The sequence below is a fragment of the Diceros bicornis genome, chromosome 3, assembly GCF_020826845.1.
Source record: "Diceros bicornis minor isolate mBicDic1 chromosome 3, mDicBic1.mat.cur, whole genome shotgun sequence".
Classification (NCBI taxonomy): domain Eukaryota; kingdom Metazoa; phylum Chordata; class Mammalia; order Perissodactyla; family Rhinocerotidae; genus Diceros; species Diceros bicornis.
This window is the reverse complement of record NC_080742.1, coordinates 89,242,803-89,264,571: the sequence shown is the minus strand read 5'-3', so window position 1 is coordinate 89,264,571 and position 21,769 is coordinate 89,242,803. Positions and strand designations below refer to the sequence as shown.

Below are 21,769 nucleotides of genomic sequence, written 5' to 3'. Positions count from 1 at the left end.
GTAAATTTTATGTGATCACAACCAAATTTCCTGTAGGTTTTGTGAGGAAACTGATAGGCTGATTCTAAAATTTATTCAGAAATCTAAAGGATCAGAACAGGTTAGGCAATCTTGAAGAAAAATAGGAATGATTTGGAGGACTTACATAACCACATATCAAGACCTATTGTAAAGCTGTAGTAATTAAGGCAGTGTGATATTGGCAAAAGTACAGACATACTAACAATGGAACAAAATAGAGATTCCAGCAACAGACCCACACAGATAAAGATGTATGATTTACAGTAAAGGTGTCATTACAATGCAGAGGTAAAAAGATGGTTATTTCAGTTAGTGGTGATGGGTCTATTAGAAATTCAAGAAAAAAATGTTTGGACTCCTGCCTGATACCATACACAGAAACCAATCCTAGATTCATTAAAGATCTAAATTTGAAAGATAAAACAACAATGCTTTTAGAAGAAAATATAGGAATATATTTTTCTAGCCTTGGAGTAGGCAAGAATTTTTAAATAGAATACAAAATGCACCACTAAAAATTGATAAAGTGGATTTTATTAAAATTAAGAACCATTTTTCATCAAAAGTCACGATTAAGAGAGTTATAAGTCAAACCACCGAAAAAGAAGATACTTAAAATTTATATATGTAACAAGAGATTTGTATCCAGAATATATAATCAATTGCTACAAAGCTATAAAATATCAACAGCCCAACAGAAAAAACTGGGCAAAAAAAACTTTGAAAAGACACTTCACAAATATGATTATCCATCTAACCAATAAGTATATGAAAAGGTGTTTAACTTTATTTGTCATGAGGGACATACAAATTAAAACCACAAAATAGTTATATTTAAAAAGGAGAAAACACCAAGAGTAGGTTAGGGTGTAGAACAACTGAACTCTTGTATACTGCTAGGGGGAGTGTAATTGGTACAAATACTTTGAAAAACTATTTTGCAATACCGGCTAAAGACAAACATTTACATATTCTTTGATTTGGAAATTCCATTCTTATGTATCATTATTTTCCTAGGATATAATTATATACTTAATAACTCAAGGAAAAGAACTATAAAAACCATTTTAGAAACAATAGGAAATTTAAGTTGAATAATTAATATAATATATATAAATATAATAAATATAAAATATTCACTAGCAATAAAAGAAGCATTGTGTAAAAAAAGCACTCGCTAGAAAATGTAATAGATTATATCTACAATAGAAACTACGTATACGAAATATCTAGAAAAAAACTTCATAATGCACATGTAATAAAATGTATGTTAAGAGAAACATAAAACTCAGTTGGGAAATATACATATACAAAAAAAGAGCTGAGGGGCCAGCCCAGTGGCATAGTGGTTAAGTTCGCATGCTCCACTTCAGCGGCCTGCAGTTTGCAGGTTCAAGATCCCAGGTGTGGACCTACACACCACTCATCAAGCCATGCTATGGCAGTGTCTCGTATACAAAATAGAGGAAGATGGGCACAGATGTTAGCTCAGGGACAATCCTCCTCAAGCAAAAAGAGGAAGATTTGCAACAGATGTTAGCTCAGGACTAATCTTCCTCACCAAAAAAAAAATAATAATAATAAAAAAATTTTTTTAAAGAGTTGAAATGAGGAGACATTCTATGTTTTTAAAATGGAAGATTCAAAATTATTGAACTGTCAGTATTGCCTAAATTCAACCTAAAATTTAATGCAGTCCTAATTAATATCCCAAAATGTTATTAAGGGATATAGAATATAGAACGTGGCATAAAATAATAAAATCTAAATATATACAACCTTTAAGATAAAGTCGTAAGTCACAACTAAGCAGGGTTCAAATAGTTGATATTGTCATGGAAGCTACTCAAGGAGAAAGTCTATGTTCTTTAGCCAATCTTCATTGGGATCTCTTGCCAGTAACATGATTCCAGAAGGCCTTGTTATAACAAGTCACTTGAGCTCTACAAGTGGGTCAGTCATCACTATGTGCTAAATGGTTTCTATCCTCAAGGAAAAGCCCACATTTAACCTTTCCATGGCTATCCTTGGAATCAGACTCATGACACATTTAGCAGCACTGGGACCTCTCCCTGCACTCTGGACTTTGGACCCCATGAGCCAACACTCTTGTTAGTTCCTCCTCCTCTTCCCTTTACCCTCCCCTGCTTCCCTCACTTCCTTGGTGTTGCTGTTTATTTCAATAAGCCATGGAAGAAATAACTCCAAACAAATCGGAGGCCCATAATCCACTCCACCACTACACTCTTCCCACTTCACACACTCATTTATTTTAAATAAAACCCAGCAGGCCAACAGCAGGGAGCCCATTTCTCTGACCTCTGTCACCACCTGGCCAGGCGCGCAGTCTATCCTTTCTGATTCAGGGATCTCCGGGCACTCTGGAGTAAATGAAGTATCTGCGTAGGAATTAAAGGACAAAGTTGAAAATCTGTAGTGTAATCACTGTTCCAGGAAAGAAGAAGGCAAAGGTAGAGACTTCCAGCCAATCTCCAGTCAATCATCACCAATAGTTGGCATCTACATTTGCATCTGACGTTTAACACTTCTCCAAGTGTTAAACACATTTGCTTTTTGTTTGGTTGGCTTTTATTGAGATATACTTCATATACCATAAAATTCACCCTTGTAAACTGTACAATCCAATCGTTTTTCGTATTTTACGAATTTACACAACTAATCACCACTATCAAATTCCAGAACGTTTTCATCACACCAAAAAGAAATCACACACCCGTTGGTGGTCACTTCCCATTCCCCTCTTCTCCCAGTCCCTGGTAAACACTAATCTACTTTCTGTCTCTATGGATTTGCCTATTCTAAACGTTTCACATAACAGAAATCATAAAATATGCGACCTTTGGTGTCTGGTTTCTTTCACTTGGCATAATGGTTTCAAGGTTCATCCGCATTGCAGCTTGTAACAGTACTTCATTCCTCTTTATGGCTGAATCATATTCCATTGTATGGATATAACACTTTTTTAAATCTATTCATCAGTTGATGTACATTCGAGTTGTTTCCATTTTGTGACTATTATACAGAATTCTGCTATGAACGTTCACATACAAGTTTTTGTGTGAACATGTTTTAATTCTCTTGGTTATATACCTAGAAGTGGAATTGCTAACTAATATGGTTAACTCCTATCTTCAACTTTTTGAGGAACAGCCAAACTCTTTTTCAAAGTGGCTGTACCATTTTACATTCCCACTAGCAATGTATGAGGGTTCCAGTTTCTCCACCTCCTTGACAACACTTGTGATTGTCTGTATTTTATTATAGACATTTTAGTGTATGTGAAGGGTATTTCATTTTGATTGTCATCTCCCAAATCACTGATGGTATTAAATGTCTTTTCATGGCTTATTGGCTATTTGTACCTCTTCAATGAAGAAATGTCCGTTCAAACCCTTTGCTCATTTTAAAAATTGGATTCTTTTTCTTTTTCTTTTTGAATTGTAAGATTTCATTGTGTATTCTGGATACTAGACCATTATCAGATGTGTTATTTGCAAATATGTTCTTCCACTCAGTGGGCTGTCTTTTGACTTCATTAATAGTGTCCTTTGAAGCACAAAATTTTTCTTTTTTTTTTTTTTGTGAGGAGCACCAGCCCTGAGCTAACGTCTGATGCCAATCCTCCTCTTTTTTGCTGAGGAAGACTGGCCCTGGGCTAACATCCTTGCCCATCTTCCTCCACCCTACATGGGATGCCACCACAGCTTGGCCTAGCAAGCGGTGCGTCGGTGCGTGCCTGGGATCCGAACCTGAGAACCCCGGGCAGCGGCAGCGGAGTGCAAGCACCTAACTGCTTGCGCCACTGGGCTGGCCCCCAAAGTTTTTCAATTTTGAAGTCCAATTTGCCTATTTTTCCTTTGGTTGCTACCTTTTGAGTGTCATATGCAAGAAATTGTTGTTTAATCTAAGGTCACAAATATTTATGCCTATGTTTTCTTCTTAGAGTTTTACAGTTTTGGCTCTTATATTTCGATCATTTATCTATTTTGAGTTAATTTTCATATACGATGTCAAGTAGGGATCCAGCATCATTCTTTTACATGCAGATATCCAGCTGTCCCACACATTTGTTTTTGTTTGTTTGTTTATTTCTTGCTCTTTTTCTACTCGCTTTCAACAAACTATGAGGTAAACTGGAAAGATATTATTGTCCCCATTTGAAATAAAGACCATCACTCAACATTGACTATTCTTACTTTAGCTTTTATCACCTTTGTGACACCACGTCCCCCCAATATAACAACATCAGAAGTAGGATCTGGTTCAGGGGGCTCCATGAGCCACCCAAAACCCAGAATTCTCTCTGAAGCTTGAGGCAACAGTTACTGTGTGTATAATAGGTGCCCTTCTCTGTCTTTGTTTCTATCCAAAAAATACCTCAAAATATCTCCACTATCTTTATGTCTCTATACTTATTTGTGTATACATAAATGAAATTTTGTTTTAAAATTTGATTAAAGACTCAAGCATAAGACTCCTGAAACTGTGAAACTTCTACAAGAAAATATAGGGGAAATGCTTCAAGAGATTGGTCTTGGCAATGATTTCATAGATGTGACACCAAAAGCACAGGTAACAAAAGTCAAAATAAACACGTGGGACTACATCAAACTAAAAAGCTTCTGCACACCGAAGCTAACAATCAATACAATGAAAATGCAACCTAAGGATTTGGAGAAAATATTTGCAAATCGTATACCTGAAAAGGGACTAATTTCTAAAATATATAAGGAACTCCTACAACTCAATAGCAAAAACAAACAAAAAACAAATAACCTGATTAAAAAATAAATACACATTTTTCTAAAGAAGACATACAAATGGCCAAAACAGGTATAAGAAAAGATGCTCAATATCGCTAATTATCAGGGAAATGCACATCAAAACTACAATGAGATATCACCTCACATCTGTTAGGACGGCTGTTATAAAGGAAACAAAAGAGAACAAGTATTGGTGAGTATGTGGAAAAGTTGGATTTGTTGTATACTAGGGGTGGGAATGATACAAATTGGTGCAGCCACTATGGAAAACAGTATGGAAGTTCCTCAAAAAATTAAAAATAAAACTACTCTATGATCCAGCAATCCCACTTCTGGGTATTTATCCGAAAGAATAGAAATCAAGATCTCAAAGAGATATTAGCATTCCCATGTTCATTGCAACACTATTCACAATAGCTAAGATGTGAAAACAACCCAAGTATCCCTTGACAGATGAATGGATAACGAAAATGTGGTATATACATATGATGGAATATTATGCAGCCTTAAAAAGAAGAAAATTTGGTCATTTGCAACAACATGAATGAACGTTGAGGACATTATGCTAAGGGAAATAAGCCAGTCACGGACAAATACTGCATGATTCCACTTATATGAGGTATCTAATACAGTCAATCTCATAGAAGCAGAGAATAGAATGATGATTGCCAGGGGCTGGGGGGAGGGGGAACTGGTGTGTTGCTAATGAACACATATAAAATTTCAATTATGCAAGATGAATAAATTCTATATATCTGACATACAACATTGTGCCTATAGATAACAACACTGTGTGGTACACTCAAAAATCTGTTAAGAGGGTGGGTCCTGTGTTAAGTGTTCCTAGTACAATAAAAAATTTAAATAAAAAAATTCCTTTCCAATTCATGGAAACACATCTTCAAAAAACATCTCGAGAAAAGTCCCATATGTTAAACAGTTAAAAATGAAACTACTCTGCATTAACTAGAGTATGTTTTAGGATGAATGCAGGTGTGAAGATCTAGTTTTATGCTAATAAAAGAAACTACGTATTCATATACACTGGATAGTAATCTCATGCGACTTATTACCCAAAAAAGGCTTTATAGGGAAAAAGTAGTAATAGACTAAACACAGCTTATACCACTGGTTTTCAAATCATCTTTCAAAGTGATAATTGTTTCTAGAAAGTGCCTTAATGTTTGCTGTGGAGAGTGGTGAAAAGAGATTGAGTAGGTAGGGCTCTGATGTCAGTATGATTTCTTTTCACCACGTGCTTAACCTACAAAGCATTTATAGACTTATAAAATGAGCTTTATCAAGCAGAATAAACCTCAAATTCGTTCTAATTAAGAATAGATTTTTGTATTAAACATATTATTTAGAGTATAATGTGTGCATGGAGGAGAAGGCATTCTGTTTGATGCTTCTATGAGAGAGAAAAGTTTCAAAGTTATCTATGAAGAAATCATAGATATTTCAATCAGAATACCGGCTGGAGGCTAACTGTAGTTGACATATTTAGGCCAAGGCAATCAGCCCTCAACTCCCTGTAACCTAATTTCCTTTTCCATAACGTAATGGGATTGGGCACTGTTACCTCAACTGTTCTTTCTCCTTGAAGGCTCTATTACTTTCATGACTCTGAATTGAAGGATAGGCATCTAGTGAGCCTAATTTTGCATCTTGTTAAAATTGCATCAAATGGCACCTAGAAGACTTTGAATATCATGAGCATTCAAGGTTTAGTTGCAGAAAAAGAACACATCTTTTGGAGATGGCCTTAAATTAGTTATAGATGTGCATTTTGAATAACGCAATGTGGTGGGATGTTGAAGTTTGAAGGAATAAAATGATCTCTTTGGCGTCTAGAGGGGACTTCCTTTACCAATCCTTCCATCCCAGCAGCCACAAGCATCTCCCTTACCTGAAGGATTCTGCAAGATGAGAATCAGCAAGAAGATATCGAAGGCTGATATTATTGTGATGAAGATGATCAGAATGACTTCCAAAACAGTACACCTACTCGCCATCTAGATGGACACAGATAATGGGATTAAAGCAAACCACAAAGCCCCATTAATCCAAAAGGATAGGCATCATGATTAGCATGTAAACCCCTTTTCAAGATGACTTGATTATCAGCGTTCCTCTTCACATAATGCAGAGAATATTAGTTTCTTCTCATCACAGTGTCTCCAATTAACCCTAAACTGTGCATCCAACACCTCTAGGGCTCTTGCCTTTTTTTGTCTGCAGAGGGGTTGATATTGTCCAAGAAAAAATATATCAGACATAAAGAATCAGAGGGAGAGAGAGAGGAGTGGAATGGAGTACAGGAGAAAGAAAGATAGGGGGTTGAGATGGCTGACAAAGCCCTTTTAGATGACACTTTGATCTTCACACCCACTGTGGGGTGGAGCGGAGGTTATACAGAGGGAGGGAAAAAGTAGCAAAACCTGAATCCAAGTCTTCTATTCCAGTACCCATGCCATTATGCCGAGGTGCTTGACTGTTTAGAGGTCACTAATCTTTTTAAGAATCTGGTAACAAAAGTGAACCTAATCCTGATCTCCAACATAACGCTTGTTTGTATGTTCACAGCACACAAACCCATGTCAATCTGATGGCTCACAGTAGCCCCAAAGATCATGCATAGACCCAAGTTTTAAAACATATGGTCTATTATAGGTCGTACTGAACTGGGAGTCAAAGAACTTCAATTCTTGTCCTGGTTTTCATAATAACAAATGGGCATTTGGACATGCATTTCTTCATCTACGAAATGAGGTCAGATTCTGGATATATTCTCACTCTTGTTATAGTAAATCTAACATTATATATATATGCCTCGTGATTTCATGACAGCCCTCAAATTCAGTGACTCTCATCATCACTCCATTCCCATCATCCCCATATGTTGGCTATACCCTGAAATTTATCACCCTCCAGAATTGTTCCATTTCTGAGCTCTTAACCTCAACTTCCTGTCTACTGGTCAGAAGTTTATGTCCATGTCCTTTTACTCTCTCATTGAATTTTTTCCTTATTCATCGACAACTTTGAGGCTTCTGCTCTCTTTCATTTCCTTTTAATCTCTTAGCCCCTCCTGATTTTTATCCCAAACTGACATAAGCCTCACTGTCTATTTTTGCTCTCATCTTCCTTGCTCCCTCATCTGCTAACTGAATCTATATGATGAAACTATAAGTCCAAACATCTGCCTTCTGAGCTTATGTACTTGGCCCAATGTAGATGCCACTGGGTTCATAATCTCCCAAATACACTGGGGCTGCAGACTGACTGACAAGCCTGCCAGCTTCTCTCATTTTGACAGCAGAAATTTCAAACACTGATCCTTATTTTCAAGCCCCAACCTCTGTCACCTACGCTCTTACTCTCAGCCAATATCATCTCCCATGTCACAGACAAAATAACTATTTTGAAGAAAATATTTCATCTCCCTGCTTCTCAACCCAAGCTTTTCTATAAAAGTTATCCATGTCTAGGTAAATTCTTATCTTTTCCCTTCTCTTCTCAATGGAAGAGTTTTCCCTCCTCTTGTCTAAGCATAATCCTTGGATCTATTCTCTAAATCTCACAGGCTTTGAATTTCTCAAAAATCTATATTCACCAATTGTCTTTCTAAAATTCTGAATTCATGAAAATTCAGATTTTCATGGTGAAAAACCCATTTCACCAATTATCCTTCTTCTTTCTTGCATTATCAACCTCTTCCTCTGAACTTGCTCTTTCCCTCATAAATAGATCCCAAGTCACCCTGAACTCTGTTGATAACTCTGTGTTCTTCTCTAGGTACCATTATAACTTTCTTTTTCCTATCATGGGTAACTTTCCAAAAAGATAATTCCACACCGTCTGCATTACCTTCCTCATTTATTACTGGCATAGTTTCTGTTTCTTGCATTCCACTGAAACTGCTCTTGCCAAGGTCACCAGTGACTTAGCTGCTGAATACAATGGACACTGTCTTAATCATCTAGCACTATCAACTACTTCCTCCTTTTTGAAATTCTCCACATTTGGATTCTTTGATATCATTCAATATTGGTTTTCCACCTACTTTTCAGGATCCTCTTCAATGTTCTTTGTAGTTCCCTATTTCATTAAATATTGATATTCCTTATATTTTCATTATAGGTCCATTACTCACTCTCCTTGAGCAAGCTCATATGACTTCATATAACATCTGAGGACAATCCAACCTGTATTTCTAGCCCAGAAATTTAGATTCATTATATTCAACTGCTTATTAGATGTTTCACTTAGACGTCTCATAGACTTAACCAAATTCAACATGTTTAAACATGAAATCATCTCTCCCCACAACCTAAACCCAACTTCTGCCAATTCTACCAGATTGGCTGCTCCTCAAATAATTAATACCTTGAGGAACAGAATCACAATTTCTTTTAAAACTGAGGTATCTTCTTTGACTCCTCTCTTTCTGTTAGTTCTCACAGCCAGTTACCAGTTCAGTCAGACTACTTTCCCAGCATGTTGCAAATCTGTTCCTTCCTCTCCGTCCCTTCTGGAAATGCTTTAGTCAGGCCATCATTTCTGGCCTGAACTGTGGCCACAGCTTCCCCAATGGCTCCCTGATCCTGCTCGTTCTGCTCCTGAAGTCCATTAGACACACTGCAGCTGGACTGATCTTCCTACAGCATAAACAGGATCATTTCATTCTCCTACAGTCAAGTCTTCAATAGTACTCCAAATAAAATATAAATTCTTTAGCATTGTAATCAAAGATCTTCATGACACCGCCTATGCCCAGCTGCCCAGTCTTTTCTCTCCCCTGTGTTCCAGCCACACCAAACCAACATTTATACAGTAAAAATCTATTAATTGATGTGGACAAAGAATTTTCTCTCTCTCTCTCTCCTTTTTTCTTCTCCTATCTTTTAGCTTTCCATTTCCCTGCATCCCTGCTCTTCTCAACCCAGCCCAATGCCGCAACCATTTCTACAAGTATTTTCATATGTGTGTAGCTTCACCTTTTAATTGAGGTAGCCTTTAGGTTAATGTTTAATAAGCCAAGAAAAGAAGCACCTTAATGGTGAAATGGGGGTGAGGAGCCAGATCTACAGACAATTTGCCAAGAGGTAGTTTAGGATTGGAGTTTGGGATTGAAGTTGAAGTTTATTAACTATTCTTTCCTATTACCCTAGATCTATCAGGTGTCCCTCCACTGATTTAAATTATTCAAGGGTTTACTCTAATCCCCAAAAGGTACATGTCATATTATTATGTTCCCATAAAATTTCTACATCAAAGTTTATCAAGTAGGCATCACGATCCCATTTTATAAATGAATGTTAAGGAATTTTGTCTAACCATGGTTAGTGGTGGAACTGAGGCAAAAACTGAGATGCCCTGCTTCTTAAACTAGTACTTGAGTACTCTCACTCTCTCCACAATGTCTCCTACACTGCGGAGCTCCAAGGTCTAGAGGCTAAATCTCCAGTGGTGCAATTTCAGGCAGTGAAAGAAGTCTGAGGGACCCACCCCGTATGCTCGCAACCCGTGACTTAGTTTCTTACACATACAGCCCGTGACTCACTACCACAGCAAATACATTGTCCATTAATTAGCCTCCTTCTCCCCGTGTTGTTTCTCTCCATGGGGAGACTTTTCTTTTCAGCATCTACGAACCAGAAGCATGCACCTCTTCCACAGCTCCTTAATCCTCCATGGGGAGCAGGTTCAGCACCTGTGGCTCAAAAGTTCAGGACACTCTGGGGAAAACCCCAGGCATTTTCCTGCCTATCCAGGCAGAGGGTAGGAGTGGGGATTCCTAAAGGTAGAAATTTATCCCCACTTAGAAACCCTCCTTGCCGAAAGTCACTTTTCTGTATCAAACAAAATTTAGAATAATTAAATCTAGGTTATTAATATACACCTCAATTATTGTATAACCATTTCCCTCTCTGCTGGAAGAGATGTTTTCACCTTCCTTCCAATCCATGCCACTTTCTGCTAGCTACTGGAAGGATACCATCTGTTTATTCTTTTCTTGGTTTCTCTCAGTGAAAGAGGATCATCTCAGAAAAGACTCACCCCATCTGTCCCCCAAACACTCTCTCTCTCTCTCTCTCTCTCACACACACACACACACACACACACACGCATCTCTGCTCTCCAGTCAGCTCATGACTCCATGCACTATCTCATCCCAACTCCTCATCATCTATGGAAAAGGAAGAAAATATCAGGTCCAGAAGAAAAGTAGGTGTTGCCCAGATCACTTAGAAGAGAAAAAGAGACAGGATATTTCACAAGAAGAGAGGGACACTGCTTGTTCCAAGCACCATCTGCATCGGAAAAGTACGCACCTCATAGCCGTATCTTTTTATTTGCTGTGTGAGTCCCTTGGTGGTTCTTGAGGAACACTGATCAAAGGTGACTGGGCTGATGTAGACAGCTTCTGCCAGGATCAATTTATTACCCTGTAATGCTGACTGCAATTGGAGGAGAAGAGTGCATTTTCCAACAGACCATAAAAGGGCCCTTGCTTTGCTGTGATATGGAGAAAGCTCCATTTGTTAAGAAAAGAGGAAGGCGGGTTTATTCTAATAGTTATGCCTCCTCTGTGTTCCTGTTCATATCCAATTACTTTACTTGTCACATTATATTATACTTGCTTGTCTGTCCATGTAGCTTAAAGAGCTCAAGAGCCAGGGTCTTACCCATCTTGTTTACTGTCGTATCTCCTGTGCTTAGCACTCTGCCCAACACCCATAGATATTTCTTAGTATAGAGCTATTTGTTGAATAAGTGAAAAAATGAATAGCTCTTGTTTCATCACATTGTTCCTTTCCCCATTTTTGTCTCCCAAAGTTCTCATGGTATAACTCAGATTTTCATTAATTTAAATAAGATTTCCCACCAATTATTTTAAATAAAAGAAACACCATTAAAATAGAAATTATATCATCTCAAAGTGGGAAGACACCTCTACTGGATATTTGTCATGCTCTTTGACTGCTCAGCACCTTTAAAAAACTCTTCCAATACTTAAGAAACTTCCCTCCTTGAGAATTCTGCCTCCCCAAGGAAGAGCCTAGAAATTCTCTTTCACAGTCTCTTTCAGTCGAGGTAGAGGCAAGTGGTCTGTGCTTGGCCAATGAGATGTGCCTGTGATCCAGAAGAAAGTGGAGAGAAGAAGGAGGTGCCATGTGGAATCTAGGATGGTGGAGAGACATCGGTTCAGAGGTGGCAGGGACAGGGGACCTAGTGGCGTCCCATGTTCAGCATTGGGGCTGCAAGTTGCCAGACATGTGCTAAGGGCAGTGGCAGTAGAATCTCCCACACGGTAATTGGGCTGTTGTCTCTAGCCACATAGCCTGCCAACTTGATGCTCTAGTCTTCCTGGAGTTTCGATGAGTCACTAATATCTTTTAAAATATTCTTTTCTTCTTAAGCTAGCTTAAGTGTTTTTTTATTGAAATATAATTTGCATATGATGACATTCACCCTTTCAAAGTGTTCAATTCAGTGGCTTTTAGTTGTGCAACCATCATCACTATCTAATTCCAGAACATTTTCATCATCCCAGAAAGAAGCCATATTAGGTCATTAATCATTAGATCATTAATCATTAATTATTAAGCCATGACTCACTAGTGGTCATTTCTCATTCCCCCTCTTCCATCCCTGCAACCACTAATCTATTTTCTGTCTTTATGGATTTGCTTATTCTGAACATTTTGTGTAAACAGAATTATACAATATGACAATGTGTGCCCATTTGTGTCTGGCTTTTTTCACTTGACATGTTTTCAAGGTTCATCCATGTTGTTGCAGTTATCAGGCACCTGCAGGTATCAGTACTTTATTCAATATTATGGTTTTATTCTTTACTCTTGTTTATGGCTGGCTCATATTCATTACATTGATATATCACATTTTGCTCATCCATTCATCAGTTGGTGTACCTGTGGGTTGTTTCCACTTTTAGGCTATTATGAGCAATGTTGCTATGAACATCCATGTGCAAGGTTTGGTGTGGACATCTATTTTCAATTGGGAATATACCCAGGAATGGAATTTCTTGATCACATGCTAACTCTATCTTTAACTTTTTGAAGAACTGCAGAACTGTTTTCCAAAGTGGTAGCAACATTTACATTTACATGAGGGTATATAGTATATGAGGATATATAGTATACACAGGATAATGCATATTCTACATATAGCAATGTATATGGATATGCCATCTTTTGATGTCATCTAAGATCCATAAGTAATATAGTACCCACAGTAGTCCATGTTTGCTTCAAATGCTCAGTGTATGGCAAGTACGCATGCACACACACACACACACACACACACACACACACACACACACAGAAACTTGGTTTCTGCCCTTATGAACTTCTGGAATGACATCCAACTTATCTTTTGCTCTAGTACAAGAGAATCTTTGTTAGAGGGAAAATGTACCTGGATCTCATTTCAAATTGGGACGATATCTTGGCAGAAGATCAAGAAAGCAGATTTCTGTTACACAAAATCTTTCTATTCTTTGTGGGATACTTTGCTCCTAACTCTCCGCATCCCGTGCTCATTTGTGACATCATTCACAATGCAATGCTAACCGACAATCCCAGCTATAACCTTCCTACAGTGCAGAAAATAGCTAACTATGCCATCCCCTCTTGCTAACTAGCAATTGGAAGACATTGGTCACATGTTTGTGTGGGCTAATGAAAAAGTAACAGAGACATTTTAAAAGAGACAAGCATGTGACCCAGTGTCTTCCAGTAGTTTATTAGAAGGCATGGTGAAGTTAGCTATTGGCAGAACTCAAAAAGTAATCAAAGTAAGTAAACGGTTGGATTCATTAGGTCAGAAACCAACAATATATATGACCCTTAACTTGCAGAGCACCACCCTCCAAGGCCAGATGCAAAACTCTCAATGATGTTGCTTCAATGACAAGAAGGGAATGTTGGTGACACCTGGACCATATCTGCCAAGGCCAACATGACCTTGTCTTTGTAGGCACCTATGATAATTAATGTTATGACAAGGATGCTTTTAATAAGAAAAGAGATGAATTTCTTCCTCTTTAAGTGAAAGGATTTGGGATTGTTATTTTTTATTTTGGCACACCTATGAAGAAATAAAGTGGATTATATGATCTGGAGAAGACAGAATATGTCAAAAGGACACCAGCCTTTTCTCTAATAGCTGGACAGGAGTTATAAATGTAGGTCCATGTTGCAGGGGCTGCTCTGGTATAGCCACAAATGGATATGGCTCCAGAGTAGTGGTTCTCAAAGCGTGCTGGGGACCAACCTCTGGGACGTCCTTGAGACCTTTTCAGGAGGTTTGTGAAGTAAAATTATTTTCATAAAAACATTAAGAAGGTATTTACCTTTCTAAGTCTCTTTCTCTCATGAGTGTACAGTGGAGTTTTCCAGAGGCTACATAACAGGAAGTATGACAAAAGATTGAATGTAGAAGCAGATATGAGGATTCAGGTTTTCTTCTATTAAGCCAGATTTTAAAGAGATTTGCAAAAAATGTAAAATAATGTAACTCTTCTGACTAACTTTTTTCTTTTGGAAATTATAGCTATTTTAAGTTTTAATGTGATAAATATCCATGAATATAACCCCATAAACAAAAACTCTTGGTATCCTAAGTAATTTTCAAGAGTGTAAAGAGGTCCTGGGACCAAAACACTTGAAGATTGCTGATCTAATGCATTGATTTTTAAACTTTTTACATATATATAATATATGTAGTGTATATGAGGATGTATATATATATACGTGTGTGTGTGTGTGTATATATATATATAAATCCTTTATTCAAATAGAATTCCAGTATGTAAATAAGTGAATGACTGAAGCCAGGGTGTGGTGCTCCAAACCCTGCCAATCCACTTTCTCCCCACTCCTAGAGAACAACAAAGAGTTCTGGGGCTCTGCACACCTCCGTAGTTTGGAAATCACAGCTTTAGTCTGCGAAATCCAGCATTTTGCAAATGAGGAAACATGATCCCAGAGAGACAATGTGACTTGACAAAATCTCCTGACCCTAAAGATTGCTTCTGAGTTTTTCTCACTCAAACAAAAGCTGCATAAAATGCCCTGACCAATAGACCTAACACCTGTGATGGGGCGAGGCAGGATGCAACCATATACTTAGAGATGGACAGCTCTGCTCCAGAAAGAGAAACTAAGAGAGCCACAGACCCAACTCCTCCACTGAACCATTTTCCCAGAGCTGCTAAGAATCTTTTTAATTCTAAACTAACAGTCTTCATGTCCATATGGAACTGGCTGCTTAAAAGCAAAAAGGAGGAACGAATTCAAGAGACAGGTGACAGACTGAGGCTTGGGAAGTTCTGCAACTCTCACAGCTACATAGGGTCTGAATTGCTAAACTGAAGTCTGGGAAGCAGACATGCCTTCACCTAGGAGTTCTTGAACTGGGGTCCTCAGACCTCCAAGGGGTATAACGTGGGGAATCTGTGAACATAGATGGGAAAAATCATCATTTTTCACTCACTTCTAACTGAAATTTAGCATTTCTTTGAATTATGAATGTAGATAACAGAGCACAGTTGTTTTAGCAATACACATGAGTTTTTAAAAAATAGAATCAGATATTTTCATATCACATTATGAAATTGCAATAGACATCTCAAAATGTTGTTTATCAATATCATCACATTGAAATTATGACATTATCAGTCCCACTGATAGATATTGTTATTTAATATGATAACTAAAAACCACCTCATGTATTACTCTATTACATTTTTTAATATTTGGATAAGTGTATTTTCATATATAATAGAAAATTCCTTTTAAATAGTATGCCCTGTACTTTATGCATTTAAGAACATCATTTTTGGGGGGCGGGGTTCCCTAAGTCCACCAGGCTGTCTCTGGGGTCCATGACACTACAAACACTGCAAACTCCTTCATGCCTCACTCAGGGCCTTGGCGATCAGGATTCTCTAATAACAAAAGCCTCTCCTTGAGCATTTTGTGGCAGCCAGAGCCAATTTCCACCAGTATGTCTTTGATGATAAAATATTTCTCAAATATATAAATAATGCTTGCCTTCTGGTAGCCTTCCTGGGTTGATTAGAGGAAAGCTGACAAGCTTTCTATCTCTTTGATCAAGGGATTCCACGATTACTTTTCCATGTTTCACTAGTTGCATAGTTAGCTCAGGCCCTCATCCAAAAGCCCCTTATTTTGACAGTTAGAACATTAACCCAATTTAACAATGTTGTTTGTCTAGCCTTACGTGGCTGACACATGAGTACACAAGCAGAGTCTGGTTTCCTGGTATTAAAAAAAAGAAAAAGACATGCGGAAGTAAACACATGCATTTCTAACACACTCATTTTCAAGTAATACTAAAAGTAAATATCCTTGTTTAACATTAATATATAATTTCTTTATCCACAATTTTAACCATCAGTGTTTTGTTTTATTTATTTATTTATTTATTTATGAGGAAGATCAGCCCTGAGCTAACATCCATGCCAATCCTCCTCTTTTTGCTGAGGAAGACTGGCCCTGGGCTAACATCCATGCTGATCTTCCTGCACTTCATATGGGACACTGCCACAGCATAGCCTGACAAGCGCTGCGTGGGTGCGCGCCCGAGATCCGAACCCAGGCCGCCAGCAGTGGAGCATGTGCACTTAACCACTACGCCAGGGGGCCGGCCCCACCATCCAGTGTTTTAAACAACAGTGCTGCAAATTCTATTTTTGCCAGATGGCATTTTACCTAATGAAGCAACTGCTATGATGATTAAAACATCAACAATCTAAGTACACACTTCCACAAACCTAACCCGCCAAAGGTGTAAGGAAAGGGCGGACAGTTATAAACCTGATCATTCCATTGGTGGTTTAGACTGCAGGGACTCTGATGCCAAAGAGAACAAGACCAGCTTACAAAGGTTTGCTGAACAAAAAGCAGCCTTCATCCCAAAGGGAGAGCCAAAATATCACAAGATTCAAAATCACTGATAAATTTGCTTGTTTTATTTTTCTCTGGCTTATAAATTTCATGCATTTGTGTGAACAGTGGTTATGTACATTAGGTAGAGTAGAGAAATAAAACTGACAGATTTCAAAACACACCACTGCAAAAAGAAGTTATATTTTTATATTCAAACTCCTTCCTTCAGTTTTACCTGCTTAAATCTCATCCTCCCCCCATTCCCATACGCTAAGCATTTCTGCAACCCCTCCTCTTACTTTCAAGTGAGTTGGCTCTTCCTTTCTCCTCCCCATGAGGCTACTACTCCTGATATTTTCACGTTGTCTCTTACTTGTCATTATCACTTTTATCCTCATCGTCCATTTCCTCTCATCTTGTCTGTGTTTGCCTTTCCTTCCCCTTACATCATGCTCTCAGCATATTGTTCACCTTTCCCTACAACCAACGAGCTGATATTCTTTCTGGATACTTGCTTGAGGGGCTGGTTAGCTCCAGAGCTTGGAACTGTCCTAGCAAGCTTTTTCTTGTGTATTTACCAACAGTGGGGCCCAATCCCTGATTACACTCACATGCACATGCACACACACTTCATCATGGACCTGGTGCATTTTCAGCAAATGTTGTATGATGAGTCATCAGTACCATGCTAATCACACAGAGACGTTAAGGTAACCCATAGATTTTCCACACCTCCCTGCTGCCTATCTCATAGGGCTAAGACACAGAAAAAACATATAACAAAATTAATGAAATATTTTAACTATACTGGACTTGAACCAATTAGCAACACACAGTAATTTTATGAGCATGAAGTAAAAGTAGTTTCAAAGCCATTGATAGTTAGGATCTTGCTCTAAAATTTCACAGAGTGCTGCTCCATGTCAGCGAAATGAAATTATGTAGGCTGATGTTTCTGCTGGTCACATCGACGTTTAACACCTGTTGGGAACCAAAGGAAAAGTATTGGGCATTTGGTGACTGAAATTTCCTGCACTCAAACAATCAGACACTCTGATACTTTCACAATTCATTGCCTTGCTGTCAGACTGCCCTCAAGTATTCAGGTGAGAAAGGTGTTTCTTAATTCGTTAGAATACAAAGACAACAGGGCCCTAAATAATGCAATATGCAACCACTGCAGAGAGACAATTGCACAGACAAGTTGGAGAAAATGTCCTCATTTCCAGCCCCCAGAGCCCTCCTTTTATTTCCTCCTTCTGTTCCCTCAGAGCGCCTTGATGACTGCCCAGTAAGAGTTCAATAACTCAGCTTTCTTCTGGGCAAATACTTTCCATGAAGTTTCACCGCGTGTGCAGTAGTTAGCTTGTGTGTCAGTCCATAGATTGGTCAGCAACAAAATTGGGCGAAGTCCTTTACAAGCTCTTGATAAAGTTGGGGAAGTTGGTTGACAAGAAAACCACAAAAATGAGGAAACAAAAAATACAAAACTGAAGGAAAACTTTTGTCTTAGGCCTTATAATAAGGAAGGATTATGAAAGAAAAATAGTTCAGGGAAAAGCAAGTAAGCCCACAAGGAACGATCCCATTTACCACGAGGATAAGTGTTGGAACCACTACCCTGCATTAATCCCAAGACGCAGATTTTTCACATACTTAATATGCATGAAATCAAGATGTGTCTTGCAATCCTCAGCCTTAGAACTACTGTGAACTAAGCGACACTCATAACAATTGTTATTGTCTGTGTATGCGTGAAGTTCATTGCTATTACTGGTATTATGAACGGATGGACTGCAAACCACTTACAGACTATTTTAGAAAAGAACATGAATACTGGCTGTTAGTAAGATTAAGAAAGTGCTAGGATGAAAACTTGTCTAAAGCATATTACTGGCTTTTGAGAAAATCCCATAGACAATAATGAATGAATTTCTGTGAAATGAAGTATCACCACCACCTCTGACAGTACAGAGGAAATACCTTAACCAATTCATGCCACATACTTTTCTTTTAAATAATAATAAATAAAATAATAAAAGATTTAAACAAAAAATATTTTGAAATATTTACATAAAAATTTAAATGATAAAAAATATGGGATACAAATTGGTTCAGGTATTTCTAATGTTTCTTCACATTCAGAGTTTACTTTTTCTAAATTATTTTGATGCAGATTTTTTCAATGTATCTCCACCCAACATTTCCTCTGTATTATCACTAACATAATTAAATGATAAAAATCTATGTCTAAAGAAATTTTGCAAAGCTTTCTATATGTTTAAAATTGAAATTTTAAATGATAGGAAAGCATTGTATCATACTTTTGTAATCCTTTTCTCTTTCTTAGTGGCACATAAAATAATGAAGCAACTTTTAACTGATAGTGTTTTATATTTGATGACATATGCTAGTTCAAGCTGTTTGGGAAGTAGATCTCTGATGCAGAAGTGAAGGAGTAAGGACAAAGTTTTATATGGGTTTGCAGACAAGAAGATATACATGGGAAGTGAGGATCCAGACCCCCAATTCCAAATGATGATAAACCATGAATCTTCCCTTCATCTCCATGCTGTCGACTGGTGACCCACTGAACACAGAGGGATTCCTGGAGGGCTTTGCAGCAGAGGGAGCCATTTGGAAGGGAAGCAGGCAGGAATTGCACTGGGTATCTCAGGGTTGGGAAATACCGTTCGGACTTTTTACTGGTCACAAACCTGTGTTGTAGGGTTGTAGGTGAAGGCGGGTGTTATAACTGTGCTGCTCAGAGAGATGCTGACACTGGAAATGGGGACACTGTCCACTCCCCAGATCTCAATGTAGCCCAGTTTCAAAGGGTCTGTATCGGTGATGTATTGGTTGAAAATTACATGACTCTGCATCGTATTCTGTCAATTGGAGATAAAAGAAAATAGAGGAAAAAAATAGCAAAATTCATTCAGATTTTCCCCAACCTCATTTTAGGCACAAATGTAGATCATGAAGTAAGACAACTTCAGAGTCACCATCTTGTGTCCACGGAAAGTAGAGACCATGATTTCAGCACTGTATCTCCTATTGCCAACTATTACTAACTTTGCATTGGCTAAGCATCTGCAAGGTCTCTAGAATCACTCTGAACTCTGAGACAAAGAGTCTCAGCTATCAGGAACCTTATATTCCACACGTGGAGAAGTCACAAAATGTGCAGACCATTCCAAGGCAACACAGGATCAAGGGCTAATAACATAGAAACAGTGTCCATTTGTGCCTTGATGAACTGGTTTAAGTTACGAATGAAATATGAATGAATTTAATCACAGAAAACTTCCTGGGAGCATACTAAAGCTCTATCTGAAGTCTAGAGGAAGGGAAGGATGCAAATTAGCAAGATGAGCAGTGAGGGAATTCTAGGTCGTACTTTATGCCCTCCTGATACCCAGCAACCTACTAAGCCAGTAGAACTCTATTCTCCCTTCATAGTATCAGTCCCACTCACCTGGCTGGCAGAAAAGTTGGCAAGGTAATAGAGTCCTTTTCCATAGGTATCTGCAAACAAACAACAAGGTAAGCGTGATCTGGAGCTATGCTCTAGAATTCTAATTGCTTACTTGTCTTGGTTGAGAAAGTAGGGATGATTTTTGTTTTTTATTTTATTTTTCTTCTTGAGTTCCATTTTTGTGAGATTAGTCAGACTCTGCCCCCAACCCTGGTTTACACAAAATGTTTGAAATGAGTGTGTACAGATGCATCTGTTTGACAGAGTCACTTCATATAACGTAGTTTCCTAACACCACTCCTGGTCCACTTGTCTTCCTTGTGGTCTGTCACTCCCAATGTCTTCCTAGTCACCTCAAATTTCCAGACTCCTTCTGCTAGAGGCACACATATGTTCACATACATGCGTGTACACCCACATCACAAACACCAAGACGGGTGTTTTGGTCGGTTTATCTTGAGAAGTATTAGGCCATTTTTCAAATGCGATCTCCAGAGAACAAAGAAAACCAAAGAAAAGACATCCTTGTCCTTTATCCTTAATTTCTGCCACAAGTCCTAGGAGAATAGGAAGCTCAGAGTATCTAGTAAAGGTGACTAACCAGAGCATTGTTACAGGTGTTTCCACTCTATACCCTACCCTTGTGGCTTTCTCGCTCTTCACTGTATGCTAGCCTCTTTCTAATTTACTTACTATTCAATCAGAAGGCATTGGCTAGCATCTAGAGCTGTACTGTCCCAGATAGTAGCCACTAGCAAATGTAGCTATTTAAATTTAAATTAATTACAATTAAATAAAATTAAAAATTCAGTTCCTCAGATGCACTTGTCACATTTCAAGTGCTTAATAGCCGCATACGCCCTAATGGCTACCATATTGGACAACGTAGATATAGAACATTTCCATCATTGCAGAAAGTTCTTTGAACACAACTAGCCTAGAAATAGCTAATGGTACTTGAGCCATCCTCCTGAGAGTTTACCAATTCTGTAAACTCCTAATGGAAAATTCTCCCAAATAAATGGCATGGCTGATAGAGGCATTGCTTCTCTTACGGGGACAATAAACCATGTAATTTGGGAATGTGCCCTTGAACATAAACCATATGAAAGTACGCCTTGGTTGGCTACAAAGAAACTTTCCCTATGGCCTCTATACTGCTGTCTTCCACAGTGGATTGGGATAGTTGGATAATGGTGAGAGATTCAGAGTTAAGCTTCTTTTATGTGAGGCATAAGGATCACGTACAATATGTATTATACACTTAAAGGTAACAAATGGCTATATTTAAAAAATGCAAAATTGTTTTTACATGGAAAAGAAAAAAGCAGCCAATATCCAGGAACCACGTCAATGGTATTGACATGAATCCAAGGCAACCTTACTCACCAATGCTTTCTCCGTCATCCCAGAAGAGACAACCTTCAGCAGTCCCCTCGTCATCCAAGGCAACCTTGAAGCCTATGAACTTCTGACGGCTGCAGTGCGGAAGGAGAGAGGCATTAGCTAAACATCAAGCCACAACAACAAGCCAAGAGTTT

At 38.3% G+C, this 21,769-nt stretch overlaps 1 protein-coding gene across 4 annotated transcripts in view; it reads right to left on the bottom strand.

Moving 5' to 3' along the window:
- MGAM (maltase-glucoamylase) overlaps nucleotides 1-21,769 on the bottom strand; it is a 185,146-nt gene that overhangs the window by 76,346 nt on the left and 87,031 nt on the right. For 2 of the 4 annotated variants that reach the window (XM_058531671.1, XM_058531678.1), the window contains exons 1-2: nucleotides 6,715-6,820; nucleotides 2,341-2,420 (exon numbers count right to left, since the gene is read on the bottom strand). The exons of 1 other annotated variant lie outside the window; for it this stretch is intronic. In XM_058531671.1, coding sequence (XP_058387654.1) covers nucleotides 2,341-2,420; nucleotides 6,715-6,820 — 186 coding nt within the window. Of the gene's footprint in view, nucleotides 1-2,340; nucleotides 2,421-6,714; nucleotides 6,821-16,811; nucleotides 17,732-19,467; nucleotides 19,639-20,228; nucleotides 20,279-21,617; nucleotides 21,707-21,769 lie in introns of those variants that run through there. One more of the 4 variants, XM_058531688.1, reaches the window with a different exon arrangement.